This window comes from Mesoplodon densirostris, chromosome 15 (genome assembly GCF_025265405.1).
Source record: "Mesoplodon densirostris isolate mMesDen1 chromosome 15, mMesDen1 primary haplotype, whole genome shotgun sequence".
Taxonomy (NCBI): Eukaryota; Metazoa; Chordata; class Mammalia; order Artiodactyla; family Ziphiidae; genus Mesoplodon; species Mesoplodon densirostris.
In genome coordinates, this window is record NC_082675.1 from 50,701,282 (window position 1) to 50,716,434 (window position 15,153).

At 39.5% G+C, this 15,153-nt stretch overlaps 1 protein-coding gene across 2 annotated transcripts; it reads left to right on the forward strand.

Annotated features, from left to right (window-relative positions):
- Positions 1-2,485: 2,485 nt before the first annotated feature.
- LOC132502352 (zinc finger protein 271) lies at positions 2,486-14,342 on the forward strand. 2 transcript variants are annotated; one of them, XM_060118173.1, is made up of 3 exons: positions 2,486-2,562; positions 3,205-3,436; positions 11,314-14,342. In XM_060118173.1, exons 2-3 carry the CDS (start codon positions 3,388-3,390, stop codon positions 13,323-13,325), a joined length of 2,061 nt encoding a protein of 686 aa, XP_059974156.1. In that variant the 5' UTR covers positions 2,486-2,562; positions 3,205-3,387; the 3' UTR covers positions 13,326-14,342. The 2 variants fall into 2 exon arrangements, with proteins under 2 accessions (XP_059974156.1, XP_059974155.1); XM_060118172.1 differs by having other exon boundaries at positions 2,501-2,863.
- Positions 14,343-15,153: the final 811 nt, after the last annotated feature.

A 15,153-nucleotide genomic window follows, 5' to 3' on the forward strand; every position in this document is an offset into this window, starting at 1 on the left:
TAAGACTCCACAAAGCAACAAATCTAGCGTAATCTGAAAGAACAGTTTGGTTTTCTTAGTTAAACACCTAGAAAATTTATGTTCACTTCATCACTTCTGGGTAAAAGATTAACAAAACCCTTACATTTGTACGTGAGAATTAACCTTTGGTTGACTTTCCCATTCTCTTTTACTGGAAACCTATTACAAGTATGTCAGCTATGGCATTCTCATACACTGTTGGTGGCGATGCACAATGATTCAGCCACTCTGAAAAGCAGTGTAGCAGTTTCTTAAAATGTTAAACATACACTTAACCAGGAAAGAGAAAAAAGCATATGTCCATATAAAGACTTGTACACGAACATTCATAGCACCTTTATTCGTAATAGTGAAAAAACTATAAATAACCCAAATGCCCATCAACTGGTGAATGGATAAACAAATTGTGGTGTGTACATCCAATGGAATATTATTCAGCAACAAAAAGGAGCGAACTATTGATACACACAGCAAGATAGATAAAACACAAAATAATAATGCTCAGAAAGAAGTCTGAGTGCAAAACAGAGTGCATTCTGTTTGATTCCATTTAAATAACTCTAGAAAATGCTAATTAATCTATAGTAACAGAAAGCAGAACAGTGGTTGGGCGCTGTGGCAGGAAAGGGAGGGATTATCAAGGGAAGGAGGAAACTTTTGGGGATGTGGTCACAATTTTCATTGTGGTGATGGTTTTACAGTTGTATACATATGACAAAATTTACCAAATTGTATACTTTAAATATTTGCTGATTATTGTATGCCTGTTACACCTCAGTAAAGCTATTTTTTAAAAAGCATCTGGGGCCTCCCTGGTGGCGCAAGTGGTTGGGAGTCCGCCTGCCGATGCAGGGGATACGGGTTCGTGCCCCGGTCTGGGAGGATCCCATATGCCGCGGAGCGGCTGGGCCCGTGAGCCATGGCCGCTGAGCCTGCGCGTCCGGAGCCTGCGCGTCCGGAGCCTGTGCTCCGCAACGGGGGAGGCCACAACGGTGAGAGGCCCGCATACCGCAAAAAAAAATAAAATAAAATAAAATAAAAAGCATCTGTACTCCCTACTTGGGAGGGCTGGACCCAAACGAGTTCCTTACATTTTATCAGGGTCTCAATTCACACATCCCTAAGATTTCATAAATCAGAGCAGGGTCTTAGGCTGGAACAGAAAACCCTCTTCCTCTACCTCAATCATTACTTCAGCCAGCCACTATTTTCTCAAACCTATACCTTTTCCTCTGACATCTTAACCCAAGTCACATGTCTCACCAGTCTCAATACTTCTATTATTTCTTATTTCTATATCTTCCCCCCACCCCCGCCCTTATTTCCCAAGATATTTCCAAGGAAACAGCAATATCCTTTCCTACCCTGATGCCCTCCCCCACCCCCTTTCAGGTCCTTCTCACCCTGATCCTTTAGCCACAATGAGGATTGTACTGGCAAGCAAACATTTTAGGAGACCCCATGGCCTTTCTTGATAGCAAAGTAGGTGAAAATGCAGCTTCGCAGCAATTTAGGCATTAATTCCTGAGCATTATTTATTTTTAAGGCAGTGGTTCTCAAAGTGTGGTCCCAGGACCAGCAGCATCAGGATCACCTGAGAACCTGGGCTCCCATGACAGACTTACTGATTCTAAACCGGCGTGGGGCCCAGCAATCAGTATTTTATTAGAGGCATGCCACTGTGCTGGGGGAAACCCAGAGAGGACAGGAAGAAAGTTAGACTGGAAGCACACCAGCGAATCTGATTGACAGGTTTGGGGTTGGGTGGGTGGGGGAACAGATTAAAAAAAAGAGAGAGGTAATTAAGGAAGAACTCATTTTGTAGTCAGAAAACCTACTCTGCCCCAGGGAGCTTTCTAGAAAGATGTTTTCTGACATTCACGTCAAGAATTGGCAGACAGGGGGACTTCCCTGGTGGCGCGGTGGTTAAGAATCCGCCTGCCAATGCAGGGGACACAGGTTCGTTCCCTGGTCTGGGAAGATCCCACATGCCACGGAGCAACTAAGCCTGTGCACCACAACTACTGAACCTGTGCTCTAGAGCCCGCGAGCCACAACTACTGAAGCCTTCATGCCTAGAGCCCGTGCTCCGCAACAAGAGAAGCCACCGCAATGAGAAGCCTGCGCACCGCAAGGAAGAGTAGCCCCCGCTCGCCCACGACAAAGCCCGCGCACAGTAACGAAGACCCAACGCAGCCAAAAATAAATTAATTTTTAAAAATCCAAAGTGATTGAGTTATGTGTGTGCATGTATATACACACATATATTTAAAAAAAAAAAAAAAAAAAAAGGAATTGCCAGATAGTGCCAGCCAGGCCCCTCGCTACGGCTCTGCTGGGGCCAGATCCGCAGCCGTTCAGAGTTAAATCTCGGCAACTCCCCGCCCCCACCTCACCTCGCCGCCCCCCGCCCCGCGCGTGCGCACGTGCGAAGCCACGCGCCATAGAGCTGAGCAATCCTCCCAGATTCCTAGAGCGGTCGGCGGTGATGGCCGGTTTACGGGGTGTGGGGCTTGACGGTGACTTGGAGAATACATCAAGGTATGGGTGATGTCGGCTCACGGAAGGCGGAGGAACTCGGGTGATCTGCCCTCCCCAGCGGCCTTGCAGCGCCACCGGGGAACCGTATGCTGTTTCTTGAGTCCGTGGGGAGTCGAGGCTGCCGACGTGGCCCCCAGACGCGGCTCCTGGGCATTGCGAGCTGGTCGGTTCTCGGCCTGGTGTGCTTTTGGAACGCGGTCAGCCCTTGACTAGCGTTGGGTTCAGCTGAATGAACACCAGAAACTGGGGGCGGGTGGAATCCAGAGCTTAGATGCATTCACACGAATCAGCGGACGAATGCGTGAGTATGAGAAGAACGGAAGGAGGGAGAGACAGATCATGATGGTGGATCAGTAGTGTCATTTCGGTGTAGGAGGGGCAGCGAATAACATAGAGCTAATCGCTAGGGCAAAATTCTGAAATTCCCTCCCCTGCCTTATCTTTACAGTTATATCCTGATTTTGGTAGCATTAACCCCCGGATTATCTTTGAAGATCTCTAGATTTGGAATGGAGAATGTATGTCCAAGAGGGGTGATGTCTGACTCCTGAATGATAGGGAAAGAAGCGTAGTAAATTTGAAAGAAAAGCGCTTGAAAGTTAAATGAGATTTTGTTTTCTCTTTAACTTCTTTTATATCTAGAGGATGTTCCTGGTGGTCTAGTCTCAGAACTTATATCTCCAGTCTCCACAATGATTCCCTTCCAAGTCCAGTGGTGCCCAGTTGCCTCCAGGTCTCAGACTCCTACGTGGACAAGAAAAGCTTAGTGAGGAAATGGTAAATCTCCAGTTGCTCCCTGAGGTGTCAAGTGTCTAGTGGCAGTCCATGGAGATCCAATTCAATTATGAAGCTCAAAAACACTACCTTCTGTCAGGTGAGAAGCAGTGTGTATCTTTCTTAGTGGTTTGGGTGGGTTGGGGGGTGGGCGCCGTGTTGCCTTGCTATGTTAGTGTCTTCAAGTGCTATTGGTATTTCTCATTGCCTACCCCCCCACTGTATTAGGCAGTACCATTTCTTTTGTGCTCCAAGCCCATGGCTTTATTGTACATTCTGTCAATCAAATTCTCTTGGTTTTCCTTCCTCTTCTTAAGTACCCAGTGTCATCCATTTTTCCCATTATAACCACCTTATTACCAATCTGTCAGTGTTTGGTATTTGCCCTTTAAAATCTTTTCAGGTCATCTTTCTCATGTACTGTCGGGGCATAGTTAAAAGTTTTGGTGTCTGACACCTGGATTCAAATACTAGCTTTGTCATTTACTAGCTTCAGTAAGTTACTTACATTTTAAAAAAATAATCCTGTTTCCTCACTTCATAAGTGTATAATAAATCATACCTTGGAAGTTATTTTGAGGGTTGTGTCTATCTATTACTCCATAATAAAGGACCCCAAAACTTAGTGACCTAAAACACTAAGACATTTTTCAACCATGTTATTTTCTTATGGTTCTGTAGGTCATCGGCTTGGGCTGGGTTCAGCTGGGCAATTTTGTTCGGGAATCACTCATGCTCAACTAGGGCCAGGGTCTATGTTGGTATCAGTCATAACATGTCCAGCTGTTGGTGCTGGCTATAGCTTGGGTCACGTATCTCCGGCAGGCTAGCCTAGACTTTTTCACAGGGCAGCTAGTCTTTAAAAAGAGAGAGGGATGCTAAGCACTTTTCTAACCGATGTTTGCATTACATTTGTTATTATCTCATTGACCAAAGCAAGTCACATGACCAATTCCAGAGTCATTGTGGGAGAAAACCACACAAGGATATAGATATTAGGAGATAGGATCATTGGGGTCCATTACTATTATAACAGATACCACAAGCACTAGATAAGATTCCATATATACGGCTCTGAGCACATACCTGGCTGGTAGTAAATTCTTTACGAATGGTAGTCACTGTTATTTTTAGTAAGATAATCTTGGTGCTGACTTTGTTCAGATGTTCTGCAGGCTCTCATTTCCACATCATATTTTGCTGCTTTTTGATTTTGGTCTTCCCATTACTGCTGTTTTGCCTATGAAATTAACCTTCTGTTGTCCTTTTCTTTTACTCTAAATCTTTTGCCTGTCTTTAGTTTTGGAGTATCTTTTTTTTTTTTTTTTTTGCGGTACGCGGGCCTCTCACTGCTGTGGCCCCTCCCGCTGCGGAGCACAGGCTCCAGATGCGCAGGCCCAGCCGCTCCGCAGCACGTGGGGTCCTCCCGGACCGGGGCACGAACCCGTGTCCCCTGCATCGGCAGGCGGACTCTCAACCACTACGCCACCAGGGAAGCCCTAGAGTATCTTTTATTTTATTTTGTTTAGGTTCTCTTTCCTGTAATTAGAATTTGTTTTTCCTTAAGATTCTATTCTAAGGCATCTAGCTCTCTTCTTTCCTGAGAATTACTGAGAATCACTGCTTCCTCCTTGTTGTTTTACATAAATTGACATACATACTATATGTGTTTGTGTCTCTTAGAATGTGTATAAAGTAACATTTTTTATGTTAAAGAAATATAATTTTGTTAATGTACATTTATAAAATATAGAAAGGCACAAAATAGAAATTTTAATAGCCTACAACTCCACCATTTAGAGGTAGTCACTGGATACATTAATACATTAATGTATCCTTCAAATCATTTAATTAACTGTTCAACAAATACTTATTGTTGATAAATGTTTATTAGTTCATAAGATCATAGCTTATTAATGATTATTAACCATTAATATAATATTATTAGTTACTGAGGGTTTACTTTGTGCCAGCCGCTGTTCTAAGTTCTGGGGATGTAGCAGTGAACTAATCCTTTGCCCTCAAGGAATTTACATTCTAGTAGGCGAAACAGGAAATATATAAATATACAGTGTAGTATCAGATAGTGATAATGGTTATATAAGATGTATCAGGATTCTGGCAGGAAACAGATGGCTCATTCAAATTGGGTAATTCAAAGTTTCATAAAGAGGATGGGAAGGATTACAGAAATCAACAAGAGATGGAGAACAGCGTACACAAAGCCTAAGCTGATAGTCATAACTGTCCTCTTCCATCACCCACTCCATATTGCCCTTACCTTCTTCCAGAATCTCAGTGGCACAGAGTTCTTTATCTAGTGAAATAAAATAAACCTTTTCTAGATGACCTGAGTCCTTGGTGATCCTGTCTCTTTCAGGTTACTTCCGTGAACCATTGACTGGGCCTATTAGACATGAGAGAACTACAAGGCGCCCCCACTGAGTCCACTGAGTTCCAGTAGCAGCAACCATTTCCCCACTGGTGATTGGTATCAGTCATTCTGGCCGGTAGAGTGACCCCATCTCTGCAGGCTGGTTTGGCAGTTTGAGGAGCCCAAAATGCTGAAGCAGGAAGCAGTCTCAACTTCAAATTTAACAAAATTATGACTTTGTCCCATGGTAGAAGTATTTTTCCTTTGAGAATCAGAACCCTGAACCCACCAAGCCCAAGATCATAGGGATAGGAAGCAAAAATATTATAAGTGGATTATGAGGTATATAGTAAGAAGAGACATTATTACTTTCTCTACCACCCTTCCTTCCTATACCCATGTATTATGGCCATGGGGAAGACAACACTGTTTATCACCCTTTAGTTTAATGCATATATTGCATCCTGTATGACAGCACCCCAAACTTATCAAGGTGTTATTGTCTAGCTTGTACTGTAACTGAGCCTACATTTAATCATTCCACCATTATGACAATCCACGTACTTCTGGATGATGGGACATGTGGTAAGACCCATGAATTATATGTATATGAGATCATTGCTTAACTTCCTTCCCTGTAAAATGACTCCTTTGGAGGTAATATTATAGAGAATACCATGATAATAAATACGGCATTCTCTTAAGTCAATGCAAATTTGTATCTAGACTATGTATTTAGTCCTTTGAAGTTGCTGCCCTTTCCATAATAAAAGGGGTCAGATGTAATGAATCTGTCCCCAAGTGGCTAGCTGGTTCCTCTCTAGGGAATGGTACCTTATTAGGGCCTTAGCAGTTGGCTACTTGGGCACATAGCAATGATTATAGGCATATCACCCTTGATAAGTGGAGGTCCGTATTGTTGAGCCCATATATAGCCTCCATCCCTGCTGCCATGACCTCTTTTTACATGAGTCCATTGGGCAAGCATTGGTAAAAAGCCTGATTGACATTCATAATATGGATCACCAAGTCCATCCTTCTGATTGAGAGGCTTCTCCACAGTGGATGCCCTTTGGTGAGGATTCACATGGGCCACAAACACATTCATTCTTTGGTTCATCCTCATACTTTTCCTCCAGAATTCTTATTTCTTGTCTTCCAATCTTATTCTTTCCAAGTACTTAACTAATCAAATAACCCATTAGTCACTATCCATGGATCAGTATATACATGTATCTTAGGCTATATTGTCTTCCATGGAAAGTAGACAACCAGGTGTATACCTGAAATTCTGCCCAGGAAGGATTTGCCTTTACCAGCATGTTTAAGGCCACCCCTGAGTAGGGGTGTAAGTGAAAGGTACTCACTTTCAGGTGGTGCCCACACACTGGGCAGGCCCATCTACAAACCAGTTCTGTACATTTTCCTCCTCTGTTAACTGGTAATAGGGAATTCCCATAGGGCCATGAATATAGGTTGAGGGGGAGAGGTAGTGGACCAGTAGGAACAAGTACTATGGGAATCTGAGTCACTAGCACATGGGATTTACTTGTCTTCCAGATATGCTTTTATAATGGAGTACTGGTTTGTATGTTCAGTTTTATGAATTGATGGGTCAAATAACAACTAATACATAGTGGTCAGTTGGCAATAGTAATTTGGTGCCCTGTGGTCAAGCATTAAGTTTCTGTTAGTGCCCAAAAGCAAGCCAGGATCTGCTTTTCACTTAGAAAATTGTTGGCAGAAGACAGTATGGCCTTACTCCAGTGTGGTTCTCTTATAGAGGCTTGCAAGAGGCTTCATACAGCAACCATGACTGCTGCAGACACTTCCAATACCATTGGCTATCCTGGTTAATAAGGGTCATGTGACAGGACAGCTTGCATTGCAACATGGTCCTACTGCAGAACGTTTTTTTACTCTAAGCCTCACTCAAAAGTAGCAACTGTGCAAGTTACTCAAATTGGTAATTTCAGCACATTTACTATGGTATCTGTTACCTCAAAAATGCAGGGCCCACCAAGCATTGTGCCTTTCTGAGGTGGTAACAGTTGGTTAGAGAGATAACCAAAGTGAAAGAATAAGCCATGTAACCATCTGAGAGAAGAGTCTTCCAGGTGGAGGGAATAGCAGAAGTCAGAGGCCCATAGATATAGCAGGAACAGAGTAATAAGCCTGGGGTAGACATGTGATGGGGTGGTTTAGAATGAAATGAGGGCAGAGAGAAAGAAAGGAACCAGATCATATGGAACCTTCTAAGTCACGGTAAGGACTTAGAATTTATTCCCAGTGAAATGGGAAACCATTGGAACTCTTTACACAGGATAACATGTAAAGATCACTCTGACTGTTGTATGGAGAGCAGGAGAAAGGTAAGTTAGCAGGAAGAAAGCAAATGATTTAAGAGAGTAGTCAACTGTGTCAAACAAATCAAGAATAAGATTGAAAATTGACCACTAGATTTGTCAAGATAAAATATATTGGGGACTTTAATAAGTGCAGTTTTGATGGAGTTACAGAGATAAAAGCCTGATTGCATTGGGTTAAAAAGAGAATAGACTTGATGTTGGTTAGAATATAGAGCAATGTGAACTATATACACCTGGTGGAAGTGTGAATTGGCTTAACCACTTTGGAAAAGTCTAGTTGAAGACCTAACAGTTCTGATCCTAAATTTATATAACCTAGAGAAACATTTGGATATGTGTATCAAGATAGATGTACCAGCATATTCATATCAGCATTGTTTGAAATAGCAAAATGTTCTTATCCATTGAAGAAGAATGGATAAATCACTTGTGGTATATGTCACACTATAATAGTGAACATGGATGGACTACAGCTACACACATGACTGTGGATAAATCTTCCAAACATAATGTTGAGTAAAAAAACAAGTCAGAATACGTGTGGTATGATTCCATAAATGTATAAAGTTCAAAAACATGCTGTATTTGCCGCTAGGGCTATAACAAAACCACAGACTGGGTGGCTTAAACAACACAAATTTGTTTTCTCAGTTCTGTGCATTAATTTTAGTCATCTATGCTTTGCTTTCTTCTAGAAGTATTATAGTTTTAGCTTTTATATTTAGGTTTAGATTACATTTCTACTTAATTTTTGTGTATAGCATAAGGAGTCAGTTAATTTTTGTTATTATGATATCCAGTTGTAACACTTTTTTTGAAAAGAGACTATAACCTTTCACCCTTGAATTATATGGGCAACTTTGTTGAAGGTCAGTTGTACATACGTTTGGATCTATTTATAGACTCTGTTCTATTCCATTAATGGATATGTCTATCCTATGCCAGTACCTCGCTGCCTTGATTACTGTAGCTTTGTAGTAAAGCCTGAAATCAGGGAGTATAAGCTCTCTAATTTTGTTCTTCTTTTTCAAAATTGTTTAAACCCTTCTCTGCCTTTCTACACAAAGTTTAGAATCGGTTTGTCAGTTTCTATGAAAAGGCCTGCTGAGATTTTGATTGGGGTTGCATTGAATCCATAGATCAATTTGGGGAGAATTTCTTCACTTTAACAATATTCGGTCTTCCTATACGTAAATGATGGCATATGTTTCTATTTATTAGATCTTTAATTTCTCTCAGCAACATTTTTTAGTTTTCATTATGCAGATACTACACATATTTCATTGAATTTGTTTCTAAGTATTTCATTTTTTTGGTGCAATTGAAAAAAATTGTTTTTAATTTTAGGTTCTAATTGTTCATTGCTAGTATACAGAAATACAATCAGGTTTCATGTATTGCACTAATAAAACCATTTACAAGTTCTAATAACTTTTTAAAGACACTTTAGGATTTTCTGTATATGTGACTGCATAGTCTATAAGACAGTTTGACTTCTTGTATGTCTCATTTATTTTTCATGTCATATTGCATTTTCTATGAATATTGAATAAAAGCTGTACAATATTGAATAAAAGTAGTTAAGAGAGGGCATCCTTGTTTTCCTCCCTTGTTCCTAGGAGAAAAGCATTTAATGTTTAACCATTAAGTATGATGTTAGCTGTTGGTCTTTCTTTGCTTTTTATTGAAGTAGTTTATTTATATGTAACATAGTTGATGTTTGGATTTAAATATACCATCTTATTTTTTGTTATTTTCCTATATTTTGTTTCTTTTTTGTTTTTCTTTTTTCTCCCTTTGTGCCTAATTTAATTATGTTATCAAGTTTTTTGTTTTTCCGTTTTTTTCTCTATTAGCTTATTGTTTATACATCCTTTTATTGTTATTTAATTGTCACCTAATAGCAGCCTTTCTCAAATGTGATTCTGTGAGAGAATTAAGCCAAAATGCTCTAAGGCATCCACTGTAAGTTGCATATTAATGTTTCTCCTGTACATCTATTGATTTACTTGCTATCTACCATCTTTGGGAGAATTAAGAATATAGTCAGGCAAATTATTTTCTTTTTATTTTCTTGTGGAACCCTAGTTGAAAAAGGCTGCCTTAGAAGTTACAACATACACATTTGATTTATTACAGTTTATCTTAATTTATTATTTCTAGGATAACCCAAAGACCTTGTAATATTTTAGTTCTATTTACCTCCCTCCTCTTGTGCTATTTTTGCCATATATTTTAACTCTACATATATATTGTAAAATCCATGAGACATTCATATTGCTTATATCATTCAGTACATACACATTTAGATTTACCGCAACACTTTACTTTTTCCAGTACCCTTTGCCTTTGGCAAAGAGGATAAGCCTCCACTTGGAGGCTTGGGATTTTGGACTTTAGCCCTTGAAATTAATCTTTGTCATGTTTTCAGCTCTCTAGACCATTTGCAGTCTGAGAATGGTATGCCTTTTATAGTAAACACCACTTAATAATGGACTGATAGTCTCAAGAATTTCAATGGAGCTCCCATGTTCTCTACCATTACAGGCCTCTGGTATTGTTGAGCAGAGGAATAATCTCCTCAAAAATCAACTCAAAAGAGATTTCTGATCCTACCTCCCTAACCTTTTTCTGGTCCACATACCTTAGTAAGGAAGTTTGGTCACTGAATATGGCTGTTCCCAAAAGGATCATGTTTTCTAGGCCACTTCCTTCTAATAATCAGGGCAAAAGAGATGGAGGACTATGTAGACCTATTTTTGAAAATTCAGGCTTCTTTTCTAACCATTCCTGGGCTTGATGCTTCTTTCTTTCCACTAATGACAACATGTGACCAGCCTGGTTGGTATACACTCACAGTGACAGCCTGGCTGCCACTGCCTCCTCCTCCTCTCCCTCCCTTTCACCTCCTCCCCCACTCCTTCACCCAAGTATTCATTCATACTGCCTACTTTATATATGTCAGTAAGTTGTTTATGTATTAGCTCTAATATAGTCAAACTTTCCTAATCACTGTAATTAGGTTTCAGTATTCCCAGATCTCCTGTGACAGACATATACAGAACATATCTGATAAGCCACTTCAATAAACGATTATCCATTACTTGTTGATTCTTCTTAGTTTCCCTCTCAGAAGATAATTTTCAGTATTTTCATAGGAAAATACTAATGTATTTCACCTGAAACTTTCTTACAGTATGGAGAACACATTCCATTTATATTTTATTGTTCTAGATGGTGGGACTAAGGCCAAAGTTGGAGAGCTGGCTTCCGAGGAGGAGATTACAGCAAAAATTGAACCATTGACTGAAGAGTCTGGTAACCCCAGAGATAATGTTCTCCAGGATTCTGAATGCAGGGAATTCTGTGGATTTGGGGGTAAATTCAATGAAAAGGATCAGAACCTCTTCAAAAGAAGACAACATAACTGTGATGAATGTGGGCAAAACTTTGCTTGTAGTACAGGCCTTATTAGGCATCGAAGAACCCATTGGGAGAAACCCTATGAATGTGATAAGTGTGGAAAGACCTTTAATGTGAGCTCAGCCCTGGTTCTGCATCAGAGAATTCATACTGGGGAGAAACCCTATCCTTGTAATTGGTGTATTAAAAGTTTCCGTCGGAGCTCAGACCTTATTAAACATCAAAGAGTCCACACTGGTGAAAAACCTTACAAATGTGATGAATGTGGGAAAGCCTTCAGTCAGAGCTCTGATCTTATTATACATCAGAGAATACATACAGGAGAAAAACCCTATCAGTGCAGTCATTGTAGTAAAAGTTTTAGCCAGCGCTCAGACCTGGTTAAACATCAAAGAATACATACTGGAGAGAAGCCTTATACATGTAACCAGTGTAACAAACATTTTAGTCAGAGTTCTGATGTTATAAAACATCAAAGAATCCATACTGGTGAGAAACCATATAAATGTGATGTGTGTGGAAAAGCCTTCAGTCAGAGCTCAGATCTTATTCTACATCAGAGAATCCACACTGGAGAGAAACCATATCCATGTAATCAGTGTAGCAAAAGTTTCAGTCAGAACTCAGACCTTATTAAACATCGAAGGATCCACACTGGAGAGAAACCCTATAAATGTAATGAATGTGGGAAAGCTTTTAATCAGAGCTCAGTCCTTATTCTGCATCAGAGAATTCACACTGGAGAGAAACCCTATCCATGTAATCAGTGTAGCAAAACCTTCAGTAGACTTTCAGATCTTGTTAATCATCAACGAATTCACACTGGAGAGAAGCCTTACCCATGTAACCAGTGCAGTAAAATGTTTAGTCGAAGATCAGACCTTATTAAACATCATAGAATTCATACAGGTGAGAAACCCTATGAATGTGATGAGTGTGGGAAAACCTTTAGTCAAAGCTCAAACCTTATTCTGCATCAGAGAATCCACACTGGAGAGAAACCCTATCCATGTAGCGATTGTACTAAAAGTTTTAGTCGTCGTTCAGACCTTGTGAAACATCAGAGAATACACACTGGAGAGAAACCATATGCATGTAATCAGTGCAATAAAAGTTTTAGTCAAAGCTCAGACCTCACTAAACATCAGAGAGTACACTCTGGGGAAAAACCCTATCATTGTGATTGTTGTGAGAAAGCCTTCAGTCAGAGTTCTGACCTTATTCTTCATCAGAGAACTCACACTGGAGAAAAACCATATCCATGCACACAGTGCAGCAAAAGTTTCAGTCAGAACTCCGACCTTATCAAGCACCAGAGGATCCACACTGGGGAAAAACCATATAAATGTAATGAATGTGGGAAGGCTTTCAGTCAGTGCTCAGCTCTTGTCCTACATCAGAGGATCCACACTGGGGAGAAACCATATCCATGTGATCAATGTGGCAAAAGCTTTAGTCGGCGCTCTGATCTTATTAACCATCAAAGAACCCACACTAATGAAAATCCATATAAATGTGATGTGTCTGGGAAAGCCTTCAGCACATGCACTGATCTTACTGAACACCAGGGAATCCACATTGGAGAGAAACCCCACAGGTGTGTTCAATGCAGCAGAAATTTTAGCCAACTCTCTGATCTTATTAATCATGAGAAAGTCCATTCTGGGGAAGCCACTCTAAATGTGATGAATATGGGAAAACCTTTAGTGTATACACCAACTTTATTCAGTACCAGAGACACTCTGCCAGAAAAAAATCTTATGAATGCTATGGATGATTATGAAAAAGGTTTTAATCAATGCTCAACTCTTGTGCTACATTAAAAAAAACACACACAAGAGAAAACATATTAATTCAATTTTTATAATGAAAGTTTAACTTAGAGCTCAGACATTACTAAAGAAAAAGTCTGAGGAGGAATCCTGTGAGTTGTTGGAAAACCTTCAATGTGAAAAAACTTTTTACTGAATGTCAGAAACAATGGAAAAAATTTCTATCTGCTGTAATGTAAGAAAAGCTCTAGTCTTTTATTCAAACACTACACAAGAGGAAAGTTTTATCATTATAAGAAATGTCTAACCATATTAATGCAGAACCTTATCAGATATTGTAAAAACCAGTGTGCTGTTATGTGCAATCAGAACTCAGAAGGAAATGTATTAGTGTTATAATCTCAAACCTTTAGTGAGCCCAGATCACCTATTGCATATCACAGAAGTTATTTTAGAGAATGTAGGGAAAATTTAAACCCTTCCCATATCTTAATTGGCATTCACTCTGATAATTCGCATACCACTTATCTCCTGACAGCTGGAGAATCCTACCTTATGCAAACATTAGTTATTAAATTCCCTCTGTGTGAACATGCTATACTATTCTGGTATTAAACTTATTAACTGCATAACTCTAGTGCCCCATTTTCTGAAATATCCTTTTTTTTGTGGGGGTGGCCAAGTTTTGGTCTTCCTAGTGAGCATGAGTTTTCAAGTTCCTGTGGTGTTCACAGCAAACATGAATTTATTTTGCTCTTAATAATGTAGCCCATCCATAAACTTTAGTGGTTTGAAATTACTTCTTCAACACTACCATTTAATTACAGTTTCTAAATATGTGAAACAACTTTTTAAAAAATAATTCCATATGTTAAAGTGTGAATATTTCTCTACTACTGTGTTTATCCTGTCTGTCATCTATAGATTGAACAAAAATGTTAGCTAAAGTAACACCCACATGACTAATTTATATTGCATATTCTGTCTAAAAATAAAAAGACCTATTGATCATTTTTTTAATGGCAACATTCATCAGACTTTGTTGATTTCTGACATATATAGTGATAATATGCCATGTGTACACAATGTTTTCAACTGAAAAACAAAGTTTTTTTAAATAAAAATTGTCTTTGTGATATTAACCATTTGTTAAAATCCTGCTACTGTCATTTACTTTGACTATCCCCCATAATTATCCAATTAATATTTTAATTTAACATACATTGTTAAATTATTATATGCAAGGCATTTTTTTAGGTTTTGTAGTATACACAAAGAATATACTGTCCCCAAAAAGCATGTATTGTACAGTGATAAAGGCTGATGTATACAGAAAATATATGGCTCAATATAATCATAAAGTTAGGCAAGATGCTTATAAGAGCTCACAGGAGGTAGGGTTCAATTCTGATTGGAAAGAAAAGGAAAAGATTTGTGGAGCTCCTGAGATTTGAGTTTTGAAGGATGGGAGTAGAGGCATAAAGGCAGAGAGGGAATAATCAACAAAGGCACAGAAGCAAGAAAATATAAGAAGTGATGTAGAGTATGGTGCTTAGTCATTAATTCAATAAATATTCAGTGTCAGGCACTGTACCAAGTGCTGCTGAAGAAAAAATGATTCCTGCCCTCATGCTTAAGTGTTTAGGAAAATAATGACTGAAGCATGTACTTAAAAGAGTAAGAATAAAGTGGAAATTAAAATGAAGAAGAAAAGACAGTTAAGAAATGTGATGCTAGAGCTTTCCTGGTGGCTCAGTGGTTAGGAATCCACCTGCCAATGCAGGGGACACAAGAAATGTGATGCTAGGGCTTCCCTGGTGGCTCAGTGGTTAAGAATCCGCCTGCCAATGCAGGGGACACAGGTTTGAGCCCTGGTCCG